This window comes from Salmo salar, chromosome ssa13, assembly GCF_905237065.1.
Source record: "Salmo salar chromosome ssa13, Ssal_v3.1, whole genome shotgun sequence".
Classification (NCBI taxonomy): domain Eukaryota; kingdom Metazoa; phylum Chordata; class Actinopteri; order Salmoniformes; family Salmonidae; genus Salmo; species Salmo salar.
The window spans coordinates 22,409,375-22,431,747 of record NC_059454.1 but is presented as its reverse complement, the minus strand read 5'-3'; the positions used below and the strand labels follow the sequence as shown (position 1 = coordinate 22,431,747).

General features: G+C 46.1%; 1 protein-coding gene across 1 annotated transcript; it reads left to right on the top strand.

Annotated features, from left to right (window-relative positions):
* The first annotated feature begins 1,148 nt into the window (after positions 1-1,148).
* Positions 1,149-20,616, top strand: LOC106566621 (interleukin-17 receptor C-like). The gene is given in 18 exon segments (XM_045693049.1): positions 1,149-1,427; positions 1,630-2,036; positions 9,062-9,086; positions 9,535-9,663; positions 10,102-10,212; positions 10,386-10,492; positions 10,640-10,748; positions 12,538-12,579; positions 14,149-14,288; positions 14,410-14,466; positions 14,606-14,663; positions 14,765-15,003; positions 15,093-15,155; positions 15,283-15,334; positions 15,777-15,872; positions 19,024-19,062; positions 19,340-20,116; positions 20,119-20,616. Coding segments are annotated over 17 exon segments (2,193 nt in total). The 5' UTR covers positions 1,149-1,427; positions 1,630-1,919; the 3' UTR covers positions 20,151-20,616.
* Positions 20,617-22,373: the final 1,757 nt, after the last annotated feature.

The following is a 22,373-nucleotide window of genomic DNA, read 5'->3' as shown; positions in this document are numbered from 1 at the left end:
TGAACTGCAGATTGCCCCCTTTAAAATGAACTGTATTCAGAACAAATGTTTATGTGTTTACCCTATCTATCATTCTACCATTGTGTGTGGGCTTATAAGTGCCTGTTGCATACATTTTGAAATGCTCTTTTGTAAAATAAAATAAGTGTGTATTATTTTGTAAATATCCTTCACTTTGATATTAGCTGTTGGCCTCATAAAAAGAACTGCTGCATTTATGCTTTCTATAGACGTTCTTGTTCTATGTATTATCTATGGTAAGTTTGTCTTAGAGTCCATCATGCTTATCTTTTTGACAGCAGCTAAGCAAACATTCATCAACATTATTCCATCAGGCATCCGTGTGGAAAAGCTGCCTATTTAAAGCTTGTCAACATTGCAGGTGCGTGATGATAGGTTCTGTCAATTAAACTGAACTCAGAACAACCTGTAATTTCTGCCCCACTCAACCGAGTGATGTTATCAGTAAAACAAATGAGCTGACAGCTGGTTGATGTTGCGAAACAACAAGCCAGACTTACAGGACTGATCCGGTGAAAAATATGGAGAAACTACTGTATGAATGGCATAGAGTACATACTGTACCTGGCATAGCCCATCTCTAACCTACATCTAACCATCTCATTCATACCCCGGCTTAGTCAACAAGCTAACTAACAAACTAAGTTTGTTTCAACATTTTCCAGATGTGTGAAACAAAGTAATGCAAAATAAAAATAAAATGTGTGTGTGTGTGTGTGTGTGTGTGTGTGTGTGTGTGTGTGTGTGTGTGTGTGTGTGTGTGTGTGTGTGTGTGTGTGTGTGTGTGTGTGTGTGTGTGTGTGTGTGTGTGTGTGTGTGCCTGTGCCTGTGCCAATTAATTCCTGGAATCAGACCATAAAGCATGAAACAGCTGAAACCTGACAGCCTGCCCTGAGAGTGGCTGTGGAACAAACACTGCCTACTTTAGGTATTTACCTCAGTTCACCTCTCATGCCAATCTCAGGTCACTGGTTAATGGTTAAGCTCTTATGGAGAAAGAAAAGCTAACAATGTTTCATTTCAGGCTGATAAGACTCAACCTTAGGGGTTTAGCCTACTGTAACTGAACTTCTGTACATTCTGTGCCTGCCTGTTAGTGGACTATGGAAAGCAACAGAGTCCGTATAAGCATAATTTTCAGAAACACTGGACTCATGGTTTACTAAAAAAGCTAAATAGCAAGAAATCTAACTGCCAACTCCATGCAGTGCATTTGAGCCACCTTTTCAGGTAAACACACCTCCCCTCTGTCCTCCCCCTGACTGTCACACACTCACTCTACATTCAGAGAATGCCATTTGAGATATTTTCAGGAGATTGGGTGTAGTGTCACAGAGAACCCGCATCGCTAGCTAGAGAACTGTCGATCAACCTGATACAGGAGGTGCATGTCCACACAAACAACTGTAAGTGAAATTGAAGTTAGCTTTTGAAATTGAAATATTAATTAGTTGCTCTGCATCAATATATGAATTACATACAGTTACACATACTGTGCTTGAGAAATGTATCTTATTCAATACAGAAATGTAGCCTGCTTAAAGTTTTAGTAGCCTACTTCAGCTTGCAATTAATTAACTACCCCCCCCCCCCCCTTCTCTCTCTCAGCCAGGTTGGATCCTGTTAACCCTACCTGTCTCCAGCAGCGCAGGATCTTCGGCAGGTCCCGTTTCAGTGCCCAGGAAGAACTCACTGAGAAACACTGTGACTTTGGGGGACTGCCAGTACATGTTGGGTTGTGACAATTATAATTATCTTGCCTCTAGGTAATGGTGTTGGAATCAGTCTGATCTGCGCAACTACCTTCACTTTTCCAGACAGACTTTTCGGACAGGGCGCTGGCACAGGAAGGCCTGAACCTTGGACGCATAAGCGCTGTACGGGGTGTTGTAGTGCCAATGGCTCGCCTGTTCCCTTGCACTCACTTTGTCCTACTGTTACTGCTGCAGCTAAGGTCCCCATCTGCAGGTGCACTAGAGATGATAGATGGCGCACATCGACTCACCTGCGACCAGGTAAAAGGAGCAAATTAACATTAGACCTGTCAGGTTTTCTTGAATTGTTTATAGATTTTTTGTATTATTTCAATTATAAAGCTAATAGTGCAAGTACTGTATTTAGACTACATACTGATAAGGTATAGCTATTGCATGGAAGTATGATTGGTAAGTATCCTTGGGACGTCCTTACTCCATTGAAGTTGACATTTAAAATGGTTAAGGTAAGGGTTAGGTAAGGGTTATGGTTAAGGTCAAGGTAAGGGTAGGGGTTAAGGTTAGGGTTAGGTTTTAGAGTAAGGACGTCCCAAGGATCCCGGATAGCACTGACCAATATGGTGAGTCGGGACGCTATCAAAAACTTTAACATTTGTAACAAGCATGGTAACAAGCATTTGTTGTTGCACCTCTGTAATTACAGGCTGCAATTACCACCAGTTACATGTTGTTAATACAGTGTAACTAGGAGTTATTACAATTAACTACAATACTTGTTATAGTATAACAATAAGGACCCCTTAAAATGAAGCGTTACTGTATGGCTGTATAGTTTTAGCATTATGACAATCTACTCAGATTGTTCTCTGATGATACTGGATGGGGTCATGGAATGTTTTGGCCTGTAGTTTCCATTAAGTCATATGTTACAACAATGTTTGAATATAACTGCTTATGAGAATCCCACCTGTACCACCCTATTAATTTTGTATACTCAGGTCAGCCGATGATCAGCCATATATGTGTGTGCTTGGATGTGCATGTGCACACTTGTGTTGCTTTCTTTACCACATGCAAATTAATGTGGGCTGTGTATGTGTTTATATGAGTGGGTGGGGGGTGAGCTGTCATATGTGGAGGACACATGTAAAAACCAACCACACAGACAATCTTTAGTTCACTTGCACGCACCATGCACAGCCATTTGCCGTATCTAGCAGGAGGCTGTCAGAAAGAAATCACAACTAGAATACCTGCAACTCTCTCTGAGGAAACTACATTTTTTTTATCTAGTCTGGGATACAGTGCATTGGGAAAGTATTCAGACCCCTTGACTTTTTCAACACTTTGCTACATTACAGCCTTATTCTAAAATTGTCTTTTTCCCTCTTCAATCTACACACAATACCCCATAATGACAAGCAAAAACAGGTTTTTATAAATATTTACAAGCTTGGCACACCTGTATTTGGGGAGGTTCTCCCACATTCCTCTCTGCAGATCCTCTCAAGCTCTGCCAGGTTGGAAGGGGAGTGTCGCTGCACAGCTATTTTCAGGTCTCTCCAGAGATGTTTGATCGGGTTCAAGTCTGAGCTCTGGCTGGGCAACTCAAGGACATTCAGAGACTTGTCCCGAAGCCACTCCTGCGTTGTCTTGGCTGTGTGCTTAGGGTCGTTGTCCTGTTGGAAGGTGAACCTTCGCCCCAGTCTAAGGTCCTGAGACCTCTGGAGCAGTTTTTCATCAAGAGCAGTTTTTCATCAAGGATCTCTCTGTACTTTGCTCCATTCATCTTTCCCTCGATCCTGACTAGTCTCCCAGTCCCTGCTGCTGAACAACACCCCCACAGCATGATGCTGCCACCACCATGGTTCACTGTAGGGATGGTGCCAGGTTTCTTCCAGACGTGAGGTTTGGCATTCAGGTCAAAGACTTCAATCTTGTTCAAGAGACCAGATAATCTTGTTTCTCATGGTCTGAGAGTCCTTTAGGTGCCTTTAGGCAAACTCCAAGTGGACTATCATGTGCCTTTTATGAAGGAGTGGCTTCCATCTGGCCACTCTACCATAAAGGCCTGATTGGTGGAGTGCTGCAGAGATGGTTGTCCTTCTGGAAGATTCTCTCATCTCCACAGAGGAACTCTGGAGCTCTGTCAAAGGTACCATCAAGTTTTTGGTCACCTCCCTGACCAAGGCATTTCTCCCCCGATTGCTCAGTTTGGCCAGGTGGCTAGCTCTAGGAAGAATCTTGGGGGTTCCAAACTTATTCCATTTAAGAATGATGGAGGCCACTGAGTTCTTGGGGACCTTGAATGCTGCAGACATTTTTTGGTACCCTTCCCCAGATCTGTGCCTCATCACAATCCTGTCTCGGAACTCTATGGACAATTCCTTTGACCTCTTGGCTTGGTTTCTGCTCTGACATGCACTGTCAACTGCGGAATCTTATATAGACAGGTGTGTGCCTTTCCAAATCATATCCAATTCTTGAATTTACCACAGGTGGACTCCAATCAAGTTGTAGAAACATCTCCAGGATGATCAATGGAAACAGGATGCACCTGAGCTCAATTTCGAGTCTCATAGCAAAGGGTCTGAATGCTTATGTACAGTTGAAGTTGGAAGTTTACATACACTTAGGTTGGAGTCATTAAAACTTGTTATTCAACCACTACACACATTTCTTGTTAACAAACTACAGTTTTGGCAAGTCGGTCAGGACATCTACTTTGTGCATGACGCAAGTAATTTTTCCAACAATTATTTACAGACAGATTATTTCACTTATAATTCACTTTATCACAATTCCAGTGCGTCAGAAGTTTCCATACACTAAGTTGACTGTGCCTTTAAACAGATTGGAAAATTCCAGAAAATGATGTCATGGCTTTAGAAGCTTCTGATAGGCTAATTGACATCATTTGAGTCAATTGGAGGTGTACCTGTGGATGTATTTCAAGGCCTACCTTCAAACGCAGTGCCTCTTTGCTTGACATCATGGGAAAATCTAAAGAAATCAGCCAAGACCTCAGAACAAAAATTGTAGACCTCCACAAGTCTGGTTCATCCTTGGGAGCAATTTCCAAATGCCTGAAGGTACCACGTTCATCTGTACAAACAATAGTATGCAAGTATAAACACCATGGGACCACGCAGCCGTCATCCAGCTCAGGAAGGAGACACGTTCTGTCTCCTAGAGATGAACGTACTTTGGTGCGAAAAGTGCTAATCAATCCCAGAACAACAGCAAAGGACCTTGTGAAGATGCTGGAGGAAACAGGTACAAAAGTCTCTATATCTGTAAGGGCTGTCTTCATGAATGGACCAAAACGCAGCAGAGTTAATGTTCGTCATATTTAATAAAGCAAAAGAGAACACTATACAAAACAAACTGAGAAAACCGACAGCCAACAGTCCTGTCAGGTGCAAACACACTAAACAAGAAACAATTACCCACAACCCCAAGGAAAAACACCTGCCTTCAATTGGGAGTCCAACCCCAATTAACTAACACATACCACAAACCTCTGCCACGTCCTGACCAAAACTAATACAATTACGCCCTCTGCTGGTCAGGACGCGACAGTACTCCCCCTCAAGGTGCAGACCCCGGAATGCACCTTAAAAAAAGAAAACACAAAAATCCCCAATACCCCAACAAAAGCAATAAACAATACCCCCTAAACAATAAGGGAGGGAAGGGAGGGTGGCTGCTGTCAACGACGGCACTGTGCTACACCCTCCCTCCCTCCCCAACCCACCTATCCTGGAGGTGGCTCAGGTGCGGGACGTGAACCTCGCTCCACCTTCGGTGTCGCCCACTTCGGTGGCGCCGATAACTGCGCCGGACAGACGGGCCACTTGGGCTGACCCTGGCAGACGGACCACTCTGGCTGGGCCGGAGGACAGGCGGACCACTCGGGCTGGTCCGGAGGACAGGCGGGCCACTCGGGCTGGGCCGGAGGACAGGCGGGCCACTCGGGCTGGGCCGGAGGACAGGCGGGCCACTCGCGCTGGGCCGGAGGACAGGCGGGCCACTCGGGCTGGGCCGAAGGACAGGCGGGCCACTCGGGCTGGGCCGGAGGACAGGCGGGCCACTCGGGCTGGGTCGGAGGACAGGCGGGCCACTCTGGCTGGGCCGGAGGACAGGCGGACCACTCGGGCTGGGCCGGAGGACAGGCGGGCCACTCGGGCTGGGCCGTAGGACAGGCGGGCCACTCGGGCTGGGCCGGAGGACAGGCGGGCCTCTCGGGCTGGGCCGGAGGACAGGCGGGCCACTCGGGCTGGGCCGGAGGACAGGTGGGCCACTCGGGCTGATCCTGACTGACGGGCCACTCTGGCAGCTCCGAACAGTCAGGGCACTCTGGCAGCCCGAACAAGCAGACCACTCTGGCAGATCCTGACTGACGGGCCACTCTGGCAGCTCTGAACAGGCAGGGCACTCTGGCAGCCCCGAACAGGCAGGCCACTCTGGCAGATCCGGACTGTCGGGCCACTCTGGCAGCTCCGAACAGGCAGGGCACTCTGGCAGCCCCGAACAGGCAGGCCACTCTGGCAGATCCGGACTGTCGGGCCACTCTGGCAGCTCCGAACAGGCAGGGCACTCTGGCAGCCCCGAACAGGCGGGCCACTCTGGCAGCTCCGGGCAGACGGGCCACTCTGGCATCTCCGGGCAGTCAGGCCACTCTGACTGATCCGGGCAGTCAGGCCTCTCTGGCATCTCTGAACAGGCAGGGCACTCTGGCAGCCCCGAACAGGCGGGCCACTCTGGCAGCTCCGGGCAGACGGGCCACTCTGGCAGCTCCGGGCAGACGGGCCACTCTGGCAGCTCCGGGCAGTCGGGCCACTCTGGCAGCTCCGGGCAGTCGGGCCACTCTGGCAGCTCCAGGCATTCGGGCCACTCTGGCAGCTCCGGGCAGTCGGGCCACTCTGGCTGATCCGGGCAGTCGGGCCACTCTGGCTGATCTGGGCAGTCGGGCCACTCTGGCAGCTCCGGGCAGACGGGCCACTCTGGCAGCTCCGGGCAGACGGGCCACTCTGGCAGCTCCGGGCAGACGGGCCACTCTGGCAGCTCCTGACTAGCGGGCGGCTCTGGCGACTCCTGACAGGCGGGCAGCTCTGGCGACTCCTGACTGGCGGGCAGCTCTGGCGACTCCTGACTGGCGGGCAGCTCTGGCGACTCCTGACTGGCGGGAAGCTCTGGCGACTCCTGACTGGCGGGCAGCTCTGGCGACTCTTGACTGGCGGACAGCTCTGGCGCCTCTTGACTGGCGGACAGCTCTGGCGACTCTTGACTGGCAGGAAGCTCTGGCAGCTCCTGACTGGCGAGGCTGGGCTGGCACACTAGACGCCTGATGCGTGGGGCTGGTACTGGACGTGCCAGCCTGGAGACACGCACCTCAGGGCTAGTGCGGGGAGCTGGCCTGGGGCTCCATCCTTGCCCCGCAAAACTGCCCTTGTGCTCCCCCCCAAAAAATTATTGGGGCTGCCTCTCGAGTTTACTTAACTCTTCCATAGCCCTGGAAACGCTCATCCTTATCTCCGCCCACATCCATCCTTCTTCCTCGTTCCTCCGCTGCTTGGTCCTGGTTTGGTGGGTAATTCTGTAAGGGCTGTCTTCAGGAATGGACCAAAACGCAGCAGAGTTAGTGTTCGTCATATTTAATAAAGCAAAAGAGAACACTACACAAAACAAACTGAGAAAACCAACAGCCAACAGTCCTGTCAGGTGCAAACACACTAAACAAGAAACAATTACCCACAACCCCAAGGAAAAACACACACTACTATATAGGACTCCCAATCAAAGGCAACTCAACACACCTGCCTTCAATTGGGAGTCCAACCCCAATTAACTAACACATACCACAAAACTTCTGCCACGTGACATGACAATATCAACAGTAAAACAAGTCCTATATCGACATAATCTGAAAGGCCACTCAGCAAGGAAGAAGCCACTGCTCCAAAACCGCCAAAAAAAAGCCAGACTACAATTGCAACTGCACATGGGGACAAAGATCGTACTTTTTGTGGAAATGTCCTCTGGTCTGATAAAACAAAAATAGAACTGTTTGTCCATAATGACCATCGTTATGTTTGGAGGAAAAAGGAGAGGCTTACAAGCCGAAGAACACCATCCCAACCGTGAAGCACGGGGGTGGCAGCATCATGTTGTGGGGGTGTTTTGCTGCAGGAGGGACTGTTGCACTTCACAAAATATATGGCATCATGAGGAGTAAAATGATGTGGAAGTTAAAGCTTGGTCGCAAATCGGTCTTCCAAATGGACAATGACCCCAAGCATACTTCCAAAGTTGTGGTAAAATGGCTTAAGGACAACAAAGTAAAGGTATTGGAGTGGCCATCACAAAGCCCTGACCTCAATCCTATAAAAAACCTGTGGGTAGAACTGGAAAGCGTGTTCGAGCAAGAAGGCCTACAAACCTGACTCAGTTACACCAGCTCTGTCTGGAGGAATGGGCCAAAATTCACCCAACTTATTGTGGGAAGCTTGTGGAAGGCTTCCCAAAACATTTGACCCAAGTTAAACAATTTAAAGGCAATGCTACCAAATAGTGTATGTAAACTTCTGACCCACTGGGAATGTGATGAAAGAAATAAAAGCTGAAATAAATCATTCTCTCTACTATTATTCTGACATTTCACATTCTTTAAGTAAAGTGGTGATCCTAGCTGACCTAAGACAGGGAATTTTTACTAGGATAAAATGTCTTGAATTGTGAAAAACTGAGTTTAAATGTATTTGGCTAAGGTGTATATAAACTTCAGACTTCAACTGTAAACAAGGTATTTCTGTTTTCACTTTGTCATTGTGGGGTATTGTGTGTAGATGGATGAGGATTTACATTTTTTTCTAATCCATTTTAGAACAAGGGTTAACATAACAAAATGTGGAAAACGGGAATGGGTCAGCGCTGGTTAAACACTTGATCAGTTTGAGTGAGCAGATTTATGTTTTGATTGACAGATGTGATGTACCTCAGTCTGTACTGTAGCACACACAGACACATCAAAGTTTTAATGCTCATTATGTATTCATGACCAGGCCAGAGCGTGACACCCAATCCTAGGGCTTGAGTGTTCCATCTCCACTGCTGTTGACCATTTCCAAGAATACGGTTCTGGGAGCAAGGTCATGAGAATTGACCTCTAGTGTAGTTGTATTACAATTAGAGCAGTTAAACGGAAGAGCATGTGTCACGTATATTAAGTGGAAGTATTACTATGTATTTAAATAATAATTACACAATCAGATGTCTGGTCTGGTATGTTGTAGGAAATCACTCTCTCTGTGCTTTTTCCTTAGGGCCTGACTGACTGCAGTGTAAAAGGTGAGACCATACAAAGCACCATATATAGTCCATTATAAGCCAAAATATATTAGAACACTTATCATGACATTGTGATAGGTTAATCCTTCCCGCTTCCTTTGTCTCTCTCTCTCTGTTTCTCTCTCTCTCTCTCTCTCTCTCGCTCTTTCAATTCAATTCAATTCAATTCAAGGGTCTTTATTGGTATGGGAAACATGTTAACATTGCCAAAGCAAGTGAAGTAGATAATATATAAAAGTGAAATAAACAATAAAAATTAACAGTAAACATTACACTCACAGAAGTTCCAAAAGAATGAAGACATTACAAATATCATATTGTGTATATATTCAGTGTTGTAACGATGTGCTCTCTCTCTCTCTCTCTCTCTCTCTCTCTCTCTCTCTCTCTCTCTCTCTCTCTCTCTCTCTCTCTCTCTCTTGATTTCTCTGCCCCTTCTGCATCTTAGATGTTGCCCTTCCTGGCATGAAGGGTCCTGTGAAAGTTAGCCGGCTGGAGCTCAGCGTGTTTCTGTGTTGCATCAACGGCCAATACTGCAAACCCTGCCTGCGAGTCACAGTCTTCTTCACAATCAAAGGTAGCCCTACGGCTTCAACCATTCAGCTGCAGCAGACACTATCATCATAGGCAACTGTGATGTCTGGATGCTATTCCACAGTCTTTGGTCCATAGTCTACCATATCACTATCCCGAACTACACAACTAACCTTGACTCCAACAGGAAGTCACTGTGCCTGGGACAGGAGCATGCCATACCTACAGCAGGATTGTATTGATAGGTTGTATTGATAGGTTGTATTGATGTATTGATAGGTTGTATTGATAGGTTGTATTGATGTATTGATAGGTTGTATTGATAGGTTGTATTGATGTATTGATAGGTTCTATTGATAGGTTGTATTGATAGGTTGTGGGGCTTTTGCAGGTTATTCTTAACTCTTGCTGTTCACATTTGTTGATGCTGTTTCTGCTGTTCTCAGCACATTACATGTTGTTGCTGTTTCTGCTGTTCCAGATAAGAATGAGGACCAGGAAGTGTCTGGTGACTACGGTGACGAAGATGACAGCTCTAACCAGAAGGAATTAAGAGAAGAGAGTCTCCTAGGGATGCCACGCAGCACAACAGGTCATCAAAAATAGTGTGTCAAAAGAGAGAAAACACACCCACACACACTCCTTGGGCGTACAAGTCGGCCAAGTAAAATAAATGAAAGTCACTCAATCTAAACTTGTGGTTGACTGTTCATGTGTCTTTTGCACTTTCCCATGGTAAATAACTTGCTTTGTTGTCTCTCCTAGCAGCTTCTGTAACCGTGTGTTACAGCTACCCAAACATTTTGAATCGCTGCAAAGAAGTGACATTTACATTGATCCATTCAGCTCTGGGGGACCAGCACCCCCCTGAGGTACACATTCCCTTTATCGCCTCTCATTAAACTGTTGTCTATTAAAAATGTTAGGGTTATTTTGGGTAACTTTGGCCACTGCTAGGGTTGTTTAGTTGACAGAACATATAGCCTAGCATGTAATAGGTTCATGTTTGACTTCCGTAGCTGAGGCTGTCCTTATTGTTGGAGCCAGAGCCAGTACAATATGGAAGTCCAGTCAATGTCCACGCATTAAATACCTCAGTTACCACCACTATCCCCTCCTTAGAAGATGGTAAGTGGCATTCTTTATACCACAATACCATAGCTGTACTATAAAGATGTTATTGATATGCATACACTACCGGTCAAAACTTATAGAACACCTACTCATTCAAGGGTTTTTCTTAATTTTTTACTATTTTCTACATTGTAGAATAATAGTGAAGACATCAAAACTATGAAATAACACATATGGGATCATGTAGTAACCAAAAAAGTGTTTAGCAAATCAAAATATATTTCATATTTGAGATTCTTCCAATAGCCACCCTTTGCCTTAATGACAACTTTGCACACTCTTGGTAGTCTCTCAACCAGCTTCACCTGGAATGCTTTCCCAACAGTCTTGAAGGAGTTCCCACATATGCTGAGCACTTGTTGGGTGCTTTTCCTTCACTCTGCGGTCCGAGTCATCCCAAACCATCTCAATTGGGTTGAGGTTGGGGGATTGTGGAGGCCAGGTCATCTGATGCAGCACTCCATCACTCTTCTTCTTGGTAAAATAGTCCTTACACAGCCTGGAGGTGTGTTTTGGGTCATTGTCCTGTTGAAAAACAAATGATAGTCCCACTAAGCCCAAACCAGATGGGATGGCGCATCGCTGCAGAATGCTGTGGTGCTGTGGTGCCTTAAATTCTAAATAAATCACAGACAGTGTCACCAGCAAAGCAATCCCCACCATCACACCTCTTCCTCCATGCTTCACGGTGGGAACCACACATGCGGAGATCATCCGTTCACACACACCGCGTCTCACAAAGACACGGCGATCGGAACCATCTCCAATTTGGACTCATCAGACCAAAGGACAGATTTCCACTGGTCTAATGTCTATTGCTCGTGTTTCTTGGCCAAAGCAAGTCTATTCTTCTTATTGGTGTCCTTTAGTAGTGGTTTCTTTGCAGCAATTCGACCATGAAGGCCTGATTCACGCAGTCTCCTCTGAACAGTTGATGTTGAGATGTGTCTAATACTTGAACTCTGTGAAGCATTTATTTGGACTGCAATCTGAGCTGCAGTTAATTCCTCATTTCTGAGGCTGGTAACTCTAATGAACTTATCCTCCACAGCAGAGGTAACTCTGGGTCTTCCATTCTTGTGGCAGTGCTCATGAGAGCCAGTTTCATCATAGCGCTTGATGGTTTTGCGACTGCCCTTGAACAAACTTGAAATGTTCCATATTGACTGACCTTCATGTCTTAAAGTAAGGATGGACTGTCATTTCTCTTTGCTTATTTGACCTGCTCTTGCCATAATATGGACTTGGTCTTTTAGCAAATACATCTATCTTCTGTATAACACCCCTAGCTTGTCACAACACAACTGATTGGTTAAAACGCATTAAGAAGGAAAGAAATTCCTCAAGTTAACTTTTAAGAAGGCACACCTGTTAATTTAAATGCATTCTAGGTGACTACCTCATGAAGCTGTTTGAGAGAATGCCAAGAGTGTGCAAAGCTGTCATCAAAGCAAAGGGTGGCTATTTGAAGAATCTCAAATTTAAAATATACTTTGATTTGCTTAACACTTTTTTGGTTACTACATGATTCCATATGTGTTTTTTCATAGTTTGATGTCTTCACTATTATTCTACAATGTAGAAAATAGTACAAATAAAGAAAAACCTTTAATGATTAGGTGTTCCAAAACTTTTGACTCGTAGTGTACATTCCTCAGATCATGTATTTTGACTACCCTCTCTCTCTCTCTCTCTCTCTCTCTCTCTCTCTCTCTCTCTCTCTCTCTCTCTCTCTCTCTTCTCTCTCTTTCTCTCTCTCTCTCTCCCCGTTGCTATCTCTTAGTTTGTTCCCCAGACCTAGATAGTGTTGTGAAAGAATGTGATGGTGAGTCACTGTAATTTGAAATGCAACCCTGCATCCCCATAGTATTATACTGTACCTGCTTTAGTTTAAACCTTTACATCTCTTATTGATTGACATTTGATATACAGCACCAGTCAAAAGTTTGGACACACCTACTCATTCAAGGGTTTTTCTTTATATTTACTATTTTCTACATTGTAGAATAATAGTGAAGACATCAAAACTATGAAATAACACATATGGAACCATGTAGTAACCAAAAAAAGCGTTAAACAAATCAAAATACATTTGAGATTCTTCAAAGTAGCAACCCTTTGCCTTGATGACAGCTTTGCACACTCTTGGTAGTCTCTCAACCAGCTTCACCTGGAATGCTTTTCCATCATTCTCGAAGGAGTTCCTACATACGCTGAGCACTTGTTGGCTGCTTTTCCTTCACTCTGTGGTTCAACTCATCCCAAACTATCTCAATTGGTTTGAGGTTGGGTGATTGTGGAGGCCAGGTCATGTGACGCAGCACTCCATCACTCTCCTTCTTGGTCAAATAGCCCTTACACAGCCTGGAGGTGTGTTTGGTCATTGTCCTGTTGAAAACAAATGATAGTCCCATTAAGCCCAAACCAGATGGGATGGCGTATTGCTGCAGAATGCTGTGGTAGCCATGCTGGTTAAGTGTACCTTGAATTCTAAATAAATCACAGACAGTGTCACCAGCAAAGCACCCCCACCATCACACCTCCTCCTCCATGCTTCACGGTGGAAACCACACATGCGGAGATCATCCGTTCACCTACTCTGCGTCTCACAAAGACACGGCGGTTGGAACCGAACATCTCCAATTTGGACTCATAAGACCAAAGGACAGATTTCCATCGGTTAAATGTCCATTGCTCGTGTTTCTTGGCCCAAGCAAGTCTCTTCTTCTTATTGGTGTCCTTTAGTAGTTGTTTCTTTGCAGGAATTCGACCACGAAGGCCTGATTCACGCAGTCTCCTCTGAATAGTTGATGTTGAGATATGTCTGTTACTTGAACCCTGTGAAGTATTTATTTGGGCTGCTATTTCTGAGGCTGGTAACTCTAATGAACTTATCCTCTGCAGCAGAGGTAACTCTGGGTCTTCCTTTCCTGTTTCGGTCTGATGATGGACTGTCATTTCACTTTGCTTATTTGAGCTGTTCTTGCCATAATATGGACTTGGTCTTTTACCAAATAGGGCTATCTTCTGTATACCACCCCTACCTTTTCATAACACAACTGATTGGCTCAAACCCATTAAGAAGGAAAGAAATTTCACAAATTAACTTTTATCAAGACACACTTGTTAATGTAAATGCATTCCAGTTGACTACCTCATGAAGCTGGTTGAGAGAATACCAAGCTTGTGTCATCAAGGCAAAGGGTGGCTACTTTGAAGAATCTCAGATATAAAATATATTTTGATTTGTTTTACACTTTTTGGTTACTACATGATTCCATATGCGTTATTTCATAGTTTTGATTATTCTACAATGTAGAAAATAGTAAAAATAAAGAAAAACATTTGAATGAATAGGTGTGTCCAAACTTTTGACTGGTTCTATATGTCTCAGTGCCCAAGCTCAGAGCTGTGATTGATAAGAAGAGAGGTGTGGCTGTGCTCCAACTGGACAGTTCTAACAAGACACCGACCAGTGACATGGGCATGTGCCAGATGTTCGGGACTGGAGAGCCTTGCAGATACCAGAATTGGGTCAGTATGTCTAAAGAATGCTCTCATCATTAGCTTGTAATGCACACATTTTTTACAAGGTCAAGCTGTGACCTCCTTACTCACTGTCACCTCTTTCTCACGCCCTTTCTTCTTCTTTCAGAGCCAGAGAGAGATGAGCATTCCTTTGAGGTCTATAGCGCCCTGTCTGTGCTTTCAGGTAAACATTGCTTGATTTTTCTGCAGCTCAGCATACCGAATCTGAGGAACAACTTGTTTCCAATGCTGAATTGAAGATTCATGGTCATTGTCATGCAGGAGTCACTTGTGCACATTCCTTATATGTTGCTTTACAACAGGTTTGGTGGAAGGGACAGAATCTACGCAGAGAGATCTGCCCTTTCATGAACAACAAAGGTAAGGGGTTCAATCAGATTCCTTCCCTACCGCAGAACTCTTGACTCTGGACTGGAAACGTTTGTTATTGTAACACCCAAATGTCTCCATTCTTCTCTCAGAGCTTTTCAGAAGAATGTGGGACAACAACGTGTCCGTGTCAGTGGAGGAGGCTCAGATGAACGTGGGGAACGGCACAGTGCTGAGTTGGAACGTGACTGCCCCCTGTCGCCTGGAGGGGGAACTGTGGCTGTGTAGAAAGGGCTCAGCGGGGGGGCATTGCGAGGAGTTGAAGGGCTCCAGGCAGAGGATGCACAAGCACACACATGCCGGGTGGACGCGCACTCTCCACGGACACTGGGTAAGGCCTACCGTGTGAGGTTGACTTACCCTTCACCTTTGACCTTACTGAGGACCTTACTGAACATGACTGTTGAGTTTCTGTTTCAGTTGTTTTTTCAGAAAAGAGGAGTGTTCATCAATGTGAACCCTCATCCTGCTCTGTGTGTCCAGGTAAACACTTCTCCACTGACCTGTGGACAGAGTGCACTGTTTGAATGAAATTGTGAGCCTGTACTTAATCTGAAATGCAGTACTGTAAGTGTTTATGCCTGACACCGCACTGCTTCTTGTTGTCTAGATGAAAGTACAGGGGATGGATACAAAGCTGGATCCCTTGTGTCCATTTGCAAGTACGCATTTCACCCAATATGGTCAATATGTTACATTTTACCTATAGTTCTAAACTGGTTGTATGCTGTATTTGGCTGTACTAAGGATTGGTTAAATGGTCATCAATTCATTAATGTAACTGACCCACACTCTTAGAAAAAAGGTGCTATCTACAAACTAAAAGGGTTCATTTGCTGTCCACATATGAGAACCCTTTGCAGAACCCATGGTTCTCCTATGGAGAAAGGCAAAGAACCCTTTTGGAACCCTTTTTACTAAGAGTGAAATTTACTGGATTATTAACAGGTTAGCTCTTTGGTTAATCTGTGTCTCTATAACGCGCAGCATAGAGATTAGTGCTAAATTAGCTAAAGAGGATATTTGGCAGAAATAATGGATACAATGATGGATTATGAGGCATTGATCCACAGCTGTATATAATCAGACTGACTTCCCCTATAGCACCACGGAACCGATGGCTCCTGACTCTCCTGATAGGGCTGCTACTAATCTGTTTGGCAATACTTGGGGCCTACGTCATACATGGTGCCCTCAAAGGTTAGTGATGAAGCTATATACACTGCTCAAAATAATAAAGGGAACACTTAAACAACACAATGTAACTCCAAGTCAATCACACTTCTGTGAAATCAAACTGTCCACTTAGGAAGCAACACTGATTGACAATACATTTCACATGCTGTTGTGCAAATGGAATAGACAACAGGTGGAAATTATAGGCAATTAGCAAGACACCCCCAATAAAGGAGTGGTTCTGCAGGTGGGGACCATAGACCACTTCTCAGTTCCTATGCTTCCTGGCTGATGTTTTGGTCACTTTTGAATGCTGGCGGTGCTTTCACTCTAGTGATAGCATGAGACGGAGTCTACAACCCACAGAAGTGGCTCAGGTAGTGCAGCTCATCCAGGATGGCACATCAATGCGAGCTGTGGCAAGAAGGTTTGCTGTGTCTGTCAGCGTAGTGTCCAGAGCATGGAGGCGCTACCAGGAGACAGGCCAGTACATCAGGAGACGTGGAGGAGGCCGTAGGAGGGCAACAACCCAGCAGCAGGACCGCTACCTCCGCCTTTGTGCAAGGAGGAGCAGGAGAAGCACTGCCAGAGCCCTGCAAAATGACCTCCAGCAGGCCACAAATGTGCATGTGTCTGCTCAAATGGTCAAAAACAGACTCCATGAGGGTGGTATGAGGGCCCGACGTCCACAGGTGGGGGTTGTGCTTACAGCCCAACACCGTGCAGGACGTTTGGCATTTGCCAGAGAACACCAAGATTGGCAAATTCACCACTGGCGCCCTGTGCTCTTCACAGATGAAAGCAGGTTCACACTGAGCAAGTGACAGACGTGACAGGGTCTGGAGACGCCGTGGAGAACGTTCTGCTGCCTGCAACATCCTCCAGCATGACCGGTTTGGCGGTAGGTCAGTCATGGTGTTGGGGTGGCATTTCTTTGGGGGGCCGCACAGCCCTCCATGTGCTCGCCAGAGGTAGCCTGACTGCCATTAGGTACCGAGATGAGATCCTCAGACCCCTTGTGAGACCATATGCTGGTGCGGTTGGCCCTGGGTTCCTCCTAATGCAAGACAATGCTAGACCTCATGTGGCTGGAGTGTGTCAGCAGTTCCTGCAAGAGGAAGGCATTGATGCTATGGACTGGCCCGCCCATTCCCCAGACCTGAATCCAATTGAGCACATCTGGGACATCATGTCTCGCTCCATCCACCAACGCCACATTGCACCACAGACTGTCCAGGAGTTGGCGGATGGTTTAGTCCAGGTCTGGGAGGAGATCCCCCAGGAGACCATCCGCCACCTCATCAGGAGCATGCCCAGGCGTTGTAGGGAGGTCATACAGGCACGTGGAGGCCACACACACTACTGAGCCTCATTTTGACTTGTTTTAAGGACATTACATCAAAGTTGGATGAGCCTGTAGTGTGGTTTTCCACTTTAATTTTGAGTGTGACTCCAAATCCAGACCTCCATGGGTTGATAAATTGGATTTCCATTGATTATTTTTGTGTGATTTTGTTGTCAGCACATTCAACTATGTAAAGAAAAAAGTATTTAATAAAGTTATTTCTTTCATTCAGATCTAGGATGTGTTGTTTAAGTAGTCCCATTATTTTTTTGAGCAGTATATTATCAATATTATCAGCTATCTCTGAAGCTATCTAATCACCAAATGTATTAACTATATATGAATATAATAATATCAAATCAAATCAAATGTATTTATATAGCCCTTCTTACATCAGCTGTTATATCAAAGTGATGTACAGAAACCCAGCCTAAAACCCCAAACAGCAAGCAATGCAGGTGTAGAAGCACAGTGGCTAGGAAAAACTCCCTAGAAAGGCCAAAACCTAGGAAGAAACCTAGAGAGGAACCAGGGTATGAGGAGTGGCCAGTCCTCTTCTGGCTGTGCCGGATGGAGATTATAACAGAACATGGCCAAGATGTTCAAATATTCATAAATGACCAGCATGGTCAAATAATAGTAATCACAGTGAACAGGTCAGGGTTCCATAGCCGCAGGCAGAACAGTTGAAACTGGAGCAGCAGCACGGCCAGGTGGACTAGGGACAACAAGGAGTCATCATGCCAGGTAGTCCTGAGGCATGGGTCCTAGGGCTCAGGTCCTCCGAGAGAGAGAAAGAAAGAAAGAGAAAAAGAGAGAATTAGAGAGAGCATACTTAAATTCACACAGGACACCGGATAAGACAGGAGAAATACTCCAAATATAACTGACTGATCCTAACCCCCCAACACATAAACTACTGCAGCATAAATACTGGAGGCTGAGACAGGAGGGGTCAGGAGACACTGGGGCCCCATCCGATGATACACCCGGACAGGGCCAAACAGGCAGGATATAACCCCACCCACTTTGACAAAGCACGGCCCCCACACCACTAGAGGGATATCTTCAACCACCAACTTACCATCCTGAGACAAGGCCGAGTATAGCCCACAAAGATCTCCGCCACGGCACAACCCAAGGTGGGGCGCCAACCCAGACAGGAAGACCACGTCAGTGACTCAACCCACTCAAGTGACGCACCCCTCCTAGGGACGGCATGGAAGAGCACCAGTAAGCCAGTGACTCAGCCCCTGTAATAGGGTTAGAGGCAGAGAATCCCACTGGAGCGAGGGGAGCCGGCCAGGCAGAGACAGCAAGGGCGGTTCGTTGCTCCAGTGCCTTTCCGTTCACCTTCACACTCCTGGGCCAGACTACACTCAATCATAGGACCTACTGAAGAGATGAGTCTTCAATAAAGACTTAAAGGTTGAGACCGAGTCTGCGTCTCTCACATGGGTAGAGAGACCATTCCATAAAAATGGAGCTCTATAGGAGAAAGCCCTGCCTCCAGCTGTTTGCTTAGAAATTCTAGGGACAATTAAGAGGCCTGCGTCTTGAGACCGTAGCGTACGTGTAGGTATGTACGGCAGGACCAAATCGGAAAAGATAGGTAGGAGCAATCCCATGTAATGCTTTGTAGGTTAGCAGTAAAACCTTGAAATCAGCCCTAGCCTTAACAGGAAGCCAGTGTAGGGAGGCTAGCACTGGAGTAATATGATCAAATAATACTAGCCTGGGTGCCAGCCTGACATTTTCGAGAGTGTGAAGCAAATTTATCAGATTGGCACTGAGGCTAGGACACTATAGCACGTTTTATCTCCCCCACAGGATACGTGTGGAGATGGTTGAAAGATGAGGACATAAAAGGTAAGATAAGCCTTTAAAACATTCCCTCACAATTCACTGTCTCCAATTATATCAATTATATTCTTTCTTCATGCTTCAGAAGAATAACCACCCTCTCTTTATCCCTTTTTTCTCTCTCCCTTGATCTCATTCCCTCTGCCGCTTTTCTCTTTCTGTCCTTCCCCCTCCCCCTCTCTTTTCTCTACCTTCTCTCTTTCTCTCTTGTCTCTTTCTCTCTTGTCTCTTTCTCTCTCTCTCTCTCTCTCTCTCTCTCTCTCTCTCTCTCTCTCTCTTGCAGGTGCAGTAGGAGGTGGCCACATTGTGTTGCTGTACCCTCCTGACAATGATCAGGCTGTGCTGGGGTTGGTGTGTCGTCTGGGCTTGTCCCTCTCCTCTCTGGGCTTCAGTGTATCTCTAGACCTGTGGAGCCAGGCTGAGCTCAGTGTCCTGGGACCAGTTCCATGGCTCCACTCCCGGCTTGACCGCCTGCAGAGACAGGGGGGGAAAGTGGTGCTGGTGCTGACCCAGGCAGCCTGGGAGAGGGCTGAGGAGTGGGGCAGCCGGGGCAGCCGGGGCAGCCGGGGCTGGGAGAGGGATACTCTCTGGGGGAGGGGGTGTGACGAGGATGGGGAGTCAGCGGTGGGGTGTCGTTCTCCGTATTCGGATGTCTTCAGTGCCTCGCTCAGCTGCATTCTAGCGGACTACTTGCAGGGCCGCGCCGGCGAACGCTTCACCCTCGTGCAGTTTGAGTCTCTGCCTCCCGGCAGCTGCCGCCCCCTGCCTGAGCTCTTCAGGGGGCTGCCGCTCTTCAGCCTCCCCTCCCAGAGCCTGGGCTTCCTGACTGAACTGGCTTTGGGACGAGGTAGGGGGGCAGCATCAGGGCGACGAAGGCGGGCAGGGGGGCTCAGGGCAGCCTCACGGGCACTGGCTGGGGGGCTGAGAGGGTTTGTGGGGGGTTCGGCAATGTTACTGCTGGCCGGGCTGCCCCAGGACTGTGTTGGTGCAGGGGTTGAGGACCCCTGGGAGTCTGTGCCGCTGCAGCCGTGTCTCACCACCCCACCGTCCAGCCCTGACACCTGCCCAAGACCAGCGGGATGGACTGGGTCTAAGAGGGCAGGAGAGGCTGGGGAGGAACCAGGGGCCTGTTCCGCAGGATGCTAACTGTGGCACTGACATACTATAATCCGATACTGGACATTAGGGCTTCAGGAGATGGTGGTTTGAAACTGTATCTCATGCACTTTTGGAGCTACTGTCCAAAGTAGAGCATGACTTGTTAATATTGTAAATGATGCACTTTTGTGGTCCTGAAAAACTACTGTCAACTCCATTTTAGAGATTGCTCAGTTTGGCTGGGCGGCCAGCTCTAGAGAGGTTCTTGATGGTTCCAAAGTTCTTCCATTTATGGTTCCAAAGTTCTGTCCTATGTACAGTGCCTTCAGAAAGTATTCAGTCCCCTTGAATTTTTCCACCTTTTGTAACATTACAACTTAAATCTAAAATGAATGAAATAAAAACAATTCCTCATAATGACGAAGCTATAACAGGCTTTTAGAAATGTTTGCAAATAAAAATTAAAAACATACAAAAGTATTCAGACCCTTTGCTATGAGACTCGAAATTGAGCTCAGGTGCATCCTGTTTCCATTGATCATCCTTGAGATGTTTCTACAACTTGATTGGAGTCAACCTATGGTAAATTCAATTGATTGGAAATTATTTGGAAATGACACACCTGTCTATATAAGGTCCCACAGTTGACAATGCATGTCAAAGCAAAAACCAAGCCATGAGGTCGAAGGAATTGTCCGTAGAGACCCAAGAGAGCATTCTGTCGTGGCATAGATCTGGGGAAGAGTACCAAAAAAATTCTGCAGCATTGAAGGTCCCCAAAAACACAATGGCCTCATTCTTAAATGGAAGAACTTTGAAATCACCAAGAATCTCTCTAGAGCTGGCCACCCAGCCAAACTTAGCAATCGGGGAAGAAGGGCCTTGGTCAGGGAGGTGACCAAGAACCTAATGGTCCCTCTGACATAGATCTAGAGTTCCTCTGTGGCGATGGGAGAACCTTCCAGAAGGACAACCATCTCTGCAGCACTCCACCAATCAGGCCTTTATGGTAGAGTGGCCAGATGGAAGCCCTTCCTCAGTAAATGGCACATGACAGCCCGCTTGGAGTTTGCCAAAAGGCACCTAAAGACTCTCAGACCATGAGAAACAAGATTCACTGGTGTCGGGTCTTTGGGGGTACCATTAAACTGAAGACATATTTATCAATTAGCTCCCTGTAATTATTATCACCCGATTAAATTGATTAATCGTTTAATTGTAATTAACTAGGAGATCGGGGCACCAAGGAGAATATTCAGATTACAAAGCTATAATTTTCCTAATATAACTTTCCTGTACTATAATATTATATTCTATTATAGTATAGGCCGATGGTTTCTGGTTTAAATGGTGTATTTTACCTCGAGTCCAGTCTCATTCCAAACGTCGTAAATTGTTGTATCTGCACGAACCCAGTCTTTACTAAAATCATCCATACATCAATTGTCTTAAAATCATTTATTTACTACACTAAGTAATTAACAGAAAACTTACAAACAGTCATTATCGTCACAAAGGATTGGTAGAAGAATGTGCCCTTGTGGGCTAAACAGGCAGGTTGGCCTGTTGAACAATGGGTCATAAACGTTCAGCTGAGAAGTTACACAGAGTTCATTAATATTAACAATTGACAATTGAAGGCTCACTCATTCGGGAACAATTGCAATCAATATATATTTATGCTCAGTGTGTCGTCGTTCTTTGTTGGAGAGTTCGGTTCTGTTGGAGAGTCTCTCTCTCGGTTCGAATGGATCTTTCAAAGCGACATTCATTAATGTCGTCATAGAATGGTTGTTTCGTTGGTCTTCGCGTTCGATGATATAATTTACTTAGCTGCAGACTAATAATTAATATCAAAGACTTGTTCTTATTCTGTCGGTATCAATAGTCTAAAAGTTAACCACGTGGTATGGTTCACTTTCAGTAGAGGAATTGGAAGGTAAAACCTATTAGCCATGAGTGGAGGCCTGGTCTGGGGAAATGTAAATCAAGGGGTGTTTTATAGTGCCCATCGAACAGGCTTGTCCTTGAGTTGCCCAGCCAGAGCCCGGACTTGAACCCGATCGAACATCTCTGGAGAGACCTGAAAATAGCTGTGCAGGGACGCTCCCTGTCCAACCAGAGCTTGAGAGGATCTGCAGAGAGGAATGGGAGAACCTCCCCAAATACAGGTGTGCCAAGCTTGTAGCTTCCTACCCAAGAATGTCTAAAAACGTTTT